This window comes from Pinus tabuliformis, chromosome 2_1, assembly GCF_031772625.1.
Source record: "Pinus tabuliformis cultivar Carrire ecotype Pingquan chromosome 2_1, CPIR1, whole genome shotgun sequence".
NCBI lineage: Eukaryota > Viridiplantae > Streptophyta > Pinopsida > Pinales > Pinaceae > Pinus > Pinus tabuliformis.
The window spans coordinates 863,580,431-863,588,935 of record NC_142299.1 but is presented as its reverse complement, the minus strand read 5'-3'; the positions used below and the strand labels follow the sequence as shown (position 1 = coordinate 863,588,935).

General features: G+C 36.7%; 1 protein-coding gene across 1 annotated transcript; it reads left to right on the top strand.

The window, feature by feature from the left end:
• The first annotated feature begins 369 nt into the window (after window positions 1-369).
• On the top strand, window positions 370-4,527 carry LOC149203405 (serine carboxypeptidase-like 45). Its single transcript, XM_089403427.1, has 10 exons — window positions 370-845; window positions 1,447-1,548; window positions 1,769-1,864; window positions 1,954-2,046; window positions 2,781-2,860; window positions 3,061-3,342; window positions 3,441-3,577; window positions 3,692-3,784; window positions 3,920-4,037; window positions 4,159-4,527. Exons 1-10 carry the CDS (start codon window positions 617-619, stop codon window positions 4,309-4,311), a joined length of 1,383 nt encoding a protein of 460 aa, XP_089259553.1. The 5' UTR covers window positions 370-616; the 3' UTR covers window positions 4,312-4,527.
• Window positions 4,528-8,505: the final 3,978 nt, after the last annotated feature.

Here is an 8,505-nt window from a genome sequence, read left to right as displayed (position 1 = left end):
CGCCCACATGGTTAATCTGTAATTTCTTTAATCCAGCTTAAAATAATACAAAAGCTAATGGTTCGAAAACGTGATAATACAAAAGCTAAATCACACTGTATGCGTGATGATATGGTTTTTACGGAAAATTTTCTTGATTTTCAAAAGCTGATCCTGTCATACACGCCAAAAGACTCACAAATAATAGCAATTGGCGGGGTCACTATCCTACTGCCGTAGGCCGCAGGGACTATAACTTCAGTCAATCAACGGGTCCACAAGTCAAAACGCAAGTCAGTGAAATTAGGGTAATCTGGGTCCTACGAAACTTGCCGGCTCGTCCGTGATCAAGAAAAAAAGGTTTTTGTGCGTGGGCCTTGAAGTTTCCTCACTTTTCAGCCATAGCCTTTATAAATGGAGTAGCAGTGGAAATTCAACAGGCAGAAGGTCATAAACCTGAGCTAGTTTGGAAAGCCACTGGTTTGAATATGTAACATCTAATTTGTGTAATCATACACTGAAGGCACAAGATATACAAGATTGTTGATTTAGACATTGTAAACTCAGTTTGCCAGTTTAAGATCAGTTCTTAATTCAGTGACAAAGCTGGGATCTGTAGAGCATTGCAACTTTCAAGATGTGTTTTCTTCAATGGCTGATCATTCTAACCTTTCCATTCATGAAAGTCCTCTCAGCTCCAGCAGGTGATTTTGTGAACAGCCTACCTGGACAGCCTGCAGTGACCTTCAAGCAATATGCTGGATATGTCGCAGTGAATGAGAGGAGCGACCGGGCTTTGTTCTACTACTTTGTAGAAGCTGAAACAGATCCACATTTGAAGCCTTTGGTTTTGTGGCTCAATGGAGGTTAGTGGAAGGAGTGATTTTTTCATTTTCATTTTCCTGCTGTTTAAATGTCACAAAAGGATAAAACATGGATGATAGGGTTCTTAATTCGTGTAGGGAGATGGCTGATTAGAATGCTACCCTTTCTTTGCCAGTCTCAGAACATTTCTGGTGTTCTCAACAGGGCTGATACTGAACAAACATGCTATAATTCAAGAAAAAAGTTATGTAGATGGCGCTTTTCTTTTCATATGAAAACACTTTCTGCTGTTCTTGAAGTTACTGAATTCCTGAGCTGTCCAAGGGGATAATTTATTGTTCGTTCACTTCTCTTGTTTGGTCTGAACCTTTGAAATGCTGAATATTGACTGATATTTAAATGTTAGGTTCATTGATAGCCTCTTGGGGTTTCGATATGATTATTCAAAGCTTCTTGGGGTTTCAATGTGATTTTTCATGCTATACATATAGCAGGTGGAGATAGAATTAAAAAGAAAACAGTAACCAAGGAGCTGATTTTGTTTTTTTTTTCAAATTTTATTGTAACTTGTAACAAGGTCTCTGAAGAATGTACATAAACACACTAAATTTCATTATCATGTTCGGTTCTGGAAAATTACAGGGCCTGGATGCTCTTCATTCGGAGTTGGGGCGTTATCAGAGAATGGTCCATTTTATCCCAAGGCAGGCAAATTGATACGAAATAGTTGCAGTTGGAACAAAGGTAATACCTACCAATATTCTATTTGTCAGGAAAAGTACATTGATCATAAGCATGTAGCAACAGAATCAACAGAATATATTAATGCATTTTAGCTGATCTGTACATGTATTTGATTATTCTTACAAATCTCCACAACACTGTAATATAGATACACTCTTACACCTTTATTTTTACAAATATGTTTAAAAAAATGAGGATGATGCTAATTTGCTGTGTGCAGAAGCAAACATGCTTTATCTGGAAAGTCCGGCAGGAGTTGGATTTTCATATTCTAAAGATCCATCATACTATATGGGTGCCAATGACACCACAACAGGTATCAGATGCAAATTACATGTTAAACCTTCTACTATACTAAATAGAATGTTAAATAGAATACGGTCTGATGCTCAGATGTATATGCAGCTGCCGATAACGTGCTATTTCTTCATGGTTGGTTTAAAAAGTTTCCAGAGTACAAGCTGAGAGAGCTATATTTGACAGGGGAGAGCTATGCAGGTGAAGTTTGTGATTAAAGTTTAGGTTCCTTTTTATAAATTTCCTGCCAGATTGAGATAGATGGGAATGGAGCTGTTTATTGAGTAATTAAACCGTCCCATTTTCTACTACCTTGGTTTTCACTAGATAAACAAAATAACCTCCAATCTGATTTATCTGTTCGTCCTGTTAAGAAATCATGAAAGATGTTTAAATCAGTTAGAGCTGATGAAGTGGAATCTGAGAATTGTCACCATTTCAACTGCCGACTTGGGCCAAAACCCTCCCTGAGAAGATATCAAAAAGGGGGTTAGTTAGTTATGAGCCCAGGCAAATGGGAACGGGAGCTGTCTATCCATCAACTAAATAGTCTAATTTCCAACTGCCTTGATTAAAATTAGGTGGAAAAAAAAAGATCTTCCATTCTATTAATCTGTTGTTCAAAGTTTCAAACTGCAATATGATAATTTGGATTTATTCAATATGTTAGTTCAAACTGCAATTATGTCAATCTGGATCTATTAAGAACAATGAAAAATGTTGAATAACAATTTTGAGTTGATGAAATGGGATTTAAAAGTTTATTATCATTTCAGCTTCAGGATTTGAACCAAAATCCCAGAAACAGGGCAATTTAGTTCATACTTAACCCTAGCCCTTGAGACCTGTCACCAATATCTGTGACATTTATGCTTCTGTCCTACGTTAGTGTTTTCCCTTTTATTCAAACTGACTTGTAGGACGTTCTGAACCAGGTCACTATATTCCTCAATTGGCAGAGCTTATTGTGGAGCAGAACAGAAAAGAGAAGATCTTCAATCTGAAGGGTATAGCTGTAAGTAGGGATCAATCAATTTGGGACACAAAATTTAATAAATCTTATTGTGATGCATCTCCGACATGTAAAAAACTCTAAATCAGTTTACTTCTAAATAAACTTGTAGAGTAGTTCGATTACTCCATCAGATACCTTTACCAGCTCATGCATTTCTGTTCAAGTATGAAGATTGTTTGATTATTTTAAATGGGCTGCAGATTGGCAACCCATTGCTTGATTTCGTCACAGATCTAAATGCAAGGGAGGAATTCCTATGGTCACATGGCCTTGTATCTGATCCAACATACAACATGATGAAAACGCGCTGCAATTATAGTAGCCTTCTGAGACAGGCCATCAGAGGCACAGTGTCATCGACCTGTGATCAAATTTACTCGATTGTCAGCATGGAAATCAGCAGATACATTAATAAATACGACGTCACAATCGAAAGCTGTTTGTCATCTCTTCTCATGCAGAAATCTAAGATGATGTTCGGGGTAAAAATTAGCTTATAGAGCTGTAAATCTATCTTTTCCTAATGATTTATCTGGAACAGGGTCTATAATCTATTAATTATTCCAATTTGGTTGAACAGGTGACAGGAACCACGACAGTAAAGCCAGACGTTTGCGTACAGGACGAAGCTACCTCCTATCTGAATACGCCCGCTGTACAAAAAGCATTCCATGCTCGGCTTGTTGGAAGTGTTAAAGGATGGGAAGCCTGCAGCAAGTATGTTTCTTTAGGAAACTACTAACTTTTAGCTGATTATAAGTGCCATGTTATCAGTCTTTTTTTCTATGCTTACAACTTTTTTTGGGGTTATATGTTCTGGGAATATATCAGTGTACTGGAATATGATGATCGTAATTTGGAGAACCCAACTATTCCTTTACTTGGAAAACTTGTCATGGCTGGCACACGAGTCTTGGTTTACAGGTATACACATAGCATTCTGGTTTGAAGAAGACAATTTCAACTTCTATTAATTCTTACTCTGTAATCTAATATAAAGTTTCAATATGTTTATATAAAGATTAATTTTTCTGTGTTAAATGTATATTGCCACATTAGTGGAGATCAGGACTCTATCATACCTCTAACTGGTACACGCACATTGGTAAACAATCTTGCTACTTCTCTGAAACTAAATACAACAGTTCCCTACAGTGTTTGGTTTCAAGGAAAGCAGGTAAGGTTTCATACAAGCGATATCGAATTCCTCATACAAGCTTATTGTTCAATGGTGTCTGGATAATCTGACTTGGGTTGCAATTGAAGAACTCAACCATTGCCATGATTTTTTTTTCCAGGTGGCAGGATGGGTGCAGGTTTACGGAAATATTTTATCATTCGCAACAGTGAGAGGAGGAGGCCACGAAGTGCCATTTTCACAACCAGAGAGATCTCTAATATTGTTCGAGTCATTTCTGAAAGGCCAACCTCCTCCTAGCAGCATGGTGTAGACAGCTCATCCCATACAAATAAATGGATAGACTGGGGCTAAGCCAATTGTTGTGCTGTAACCAAATTAAGGCGCCTTTAAATATCTCCGAAGATTTTGTCGATTCAAAATGAAATCTGAGGGAACAATTGATTATATGATAAGTGTTATGATTATGATTGTTAATTAAAATTGAAATCTGCGGGGACTATTGATTATATGATAAGGGTTAAGATTATTATTGTGTTGATCATGTTATGAATTGAGTTTGTTTTTATATTAATAGCTAAATAGATTCTTTTAATGAATTAATTCTTACCGTGATGTATAATTGAAATATTAGTATGTTAATATAGTTTGACATATACTCTGTTAGATTTTAATGGTGTATATTCAACAGTATATATTCAAATTTACAAAGCATTTAATGTATTGCTGCTGGATATTGTTTGTTTTGAAAAGAACACCATTGCATTAGTGCAGAGCCATTAAGGAGTACATGTTCTGTAGCAAAACATGAAGGGCAGGCAAAGCCATTTGTAACAAATAAGCAGAACCAGATAGGGCAGGCAAAACCATTTGTAATTTGTCATTGTCGAAGAGTTAGTTTCTAGCTTAATTCATTGGAGGGCATGGGGGCGTTAGATTAGGCAGTTGCTGCTCCAAAGGCAGAGGCGCATCTATTGTAGATTTGTAATCCCCTGCAGCGGATCGGGAGTTTTTTGGGCACAAATTTGCAAGTTAGATAATTTGGACTCCCCTTTAGAGAAGTAGAAATGCTGACAGAGGGTTTCAAGTGCTGCATCCTGTGAGACCATTTCTTTCAATCCTACCCTAGGTCTAGATAAGTGAAAAAAAAGTACCCTTTAGGGAGCAGGTTCTTTACACTGCAATCTCCCTTTTCATCTTTCTAGTATCCAGTTAGTGGAAGGCATTCAGCAACCAGTGCAGATCCATTCTATTGGATGGTTGTTATTCTGACTTCCATTCAGGGAATTCTTATGGAACTTGGTACCAGTCACCCCAATTGTTACATCGGGCCTAGTGATGCAACTTTTGGCAGGATCCAAGACAATTGAGGTGGATAATAGTTTTCCTGAAGATCGGGCACCGTTTGATGGGGCTCATAAGTTACTTGGCATTCTCCTCATCAGAATAGCTAAGGCAATTGCATATGGCCGTCTGGAATGTATGGTGATACACTGACATTCGAAGCTGACAATGCCATCCTTATTATTGTCCAGCTCTGTTTTGCTGGTACAATCGTGATATGTTTGAATGAGTTACTCCAGAAAGGTTATGGACCGGGGTTTGGAATTTCGTTATTCATTGCTATTAACATATGTGAAAGCATGATATGAACTTTGAAGGTATTAAAGTCCCAACTATTAATAGTGTATGAGGAACAGAGTTCAAAGGGAGTTGTCACTGCATTGTACCATTTGTTGAAAACTGAAAGTTTGGGCTCTGTTGGAAGTTTTTTTATAGGCAGAATCATGAATTTGCAGCAGCGAAAGCAACGATTCTATTTGCATCCAAAGTAGTGTTGTTGCTTTGGATGTTAGGCTTTTGAATGTGTCACAGAAGGGCGTCAATATGGTGTCCATCTTTCTCCTACGTATATTATCAACGATTGGTAAATGGACGATGATGCATAGATCTACCTCCATGTCTATCACAATAGTGTGAAGATTACTTGGTATGTTAGAGTTGCTTACTTGGCGTGTCCAAGTTGATTACTTGCTTGGTGTGTCCAAGCTAAAAGGTCTGCTGGCTTGATGTGTTTGAGCTGATAGCTTGCTTGGTATGTCCAAGCTAAGAAGTCTGCTGGCTTGATGCGTTTGAGCTGATAGTCTGAGGTGAATGGAGGATGTCTTGGTGTGTCCTAGATCTGTACCACATGGTCCTAGTTGCAGTAATACATCTGCTGCTGGGAGGTTTGGGCATTGAGGTGAATGGAGGATGTCTTAGTGTGTCCTAGATGAGAACCACACGGTCCTAGTTGCAGTAATGCATCCAAGCTGGGAGGTTTGGGCTTTATGATGATGGTGAGTGCAACTTAACTAGAACTTTTGGATGTGCATCCTCATGGTTGATTATATAAGTCAAGATGGGTATTGGATCTTGCTTAAGATGGGTATTGGATCTTGCTTAAGTGTGAGGAAAGTTTATGCATTTGCATATGACATAGTTACCATTTATTGTATTTCCTTAAATGGAGAATTTTTTTGACACTTGGAATGAGTTGTGTGTTGGTTGAATGCTTTATGGGTGGATCCTTTGCTGGTTGTGGTCTTAGGGTGATGTTATGGGACAATAGACCTATATCTGAGTTTTTATGTGTGTTAAAATGAGGTTAGACTCAAGGGGCATGTGTTAATTGACCTTAGGTATATTTATTTAAATAGTCTTTTTTTTAAACCATACTTGAAAAGATTATATTAAGAAATCCGTGCTTGGAGCACATTGTTACATCAAATATATAGAAAGAAAATGGCCAGGGTATCAACTTCTAGTTTTTGGAAAATCCTGGGATCATAACATAATTTTAATAGCAAGACTTCCATACTATAAATTCTAGTTGTGTAAATTCTCCAATACAACCTTGATATCAAGTAAAATTTAACTTTCATATAGTACTAAGTGTGATCATTTTGGTATTCTTCCACTTGAAGGTTTACTTGTTTCATTGAAGAAGCTATTCACATGTACATAAATGTCATTTCCTCGATAGCTTGCCAGCTCCAACACTCACCTCCATATGTCTACAGAATTGGCAAGGGAGTTACCCTCTTGTTTACAAGAATGGTGCCAAGTTCTAATGATATCGCCTTCTTTGCTAATTGGTCTGATATAGAGTTGTTATGTTGCAAAATGTGGACCATTTGAACTCATTAAAATTTTTCAAATGGAATAAAATCCTTTTAAGTAGGATGTTGAGCTTGAAATCTACTAGAGAGGAACCAAGATGAAGGTCTCGAATGATAATCTTGGGGTCCCCTATTATGATCAAATTATGACAATTGAGTGAGATAAATTGGAGCAACCCCTAAAATAGAGCATAAACCTATGCTTAATTGTTGGTGGCTTGCCTAAGACTCCCTAAAAAGGATAATTCAACTTGTCCATTGGGGTTAGCACCTCCTCTGCACCTACCACCCCTACATTTATTGCAATGATTAGCTCTTGGAATGTTGCAAATTTGGTTGCATATCCAAGTGGAGTTCATCAAGAAGTTGAATGAGCCATATACTTGAAGAACTTCCCATTGGACCAAGAGTTGTAGTGGTTAGGTACCCATGTATTCTAGTGGATGGTTTTCTTTTTCTATATGGACTTATACAAATTGATGATTTTCATAAGAAGAAATCCTTAGTTGCACCAAAAGACAACCTTTGTTGATAAGGAACATCTTTAGTGTCTAAGAGAGCATGTGTTGTAGAGGACTAGACGTTGATGAAGGCCTGGCCTGACAAATATTGAGATAAGTGCTCATTAAGAGGGAGTGTTAGAATTATCAACTCAAACTTGCCCTATAGATTAATTTGTGATACTTGACCATATGGCAAGGTTGTGATTGTTTTTGAATTGGCCATTTTATGAGGTAGAGTTTGTGTCTAAGCAAATATTTTGCTTCTATGTTTTAGGAGGTTTTTAGATCTAGTTGAATATGTAGAGTTCTTTCCAACTAGTTGGCTTCCATTTTGATTTGTGGTTGAGAAGTTAGTGTTCTAGACAGTGCCTTGATCTTAGGATAAAATTTGATATATTTATATGTAATATTGTTTAACGTTAATAAACCTTTCAATACAATTTTGTTGTGTATAGAAACAATAACTACTCTTCCATTTGTTAAGGTGAAAAATGTGAAATATTGAATTGTTTGTCAAAATTTTCTTTACTTAATATGAGTTTTCTTGAAAATTGAAGGATTGTTAAGTATAAGATTTGAACTATAGTAATTAACAAGGAACAAATTAATATATTTTTTTAACATAATTGAAATGGAAGTGACATTAACGAGAATTGGTTTTATGAGAAAAAACTAATTTTTATAATTAGATGTTGATTACTTAGCATTCAGATCACTCTATCTCCTTGACACTTTGTTTTTTTATAAAGTCAAAATTCCATATGTCTTGATTATTTTTTATCATGTTACAAGAAAGACAATAAGTATAAAATGAGCTAGAGATGGTTAGGGTTTGTTTATACT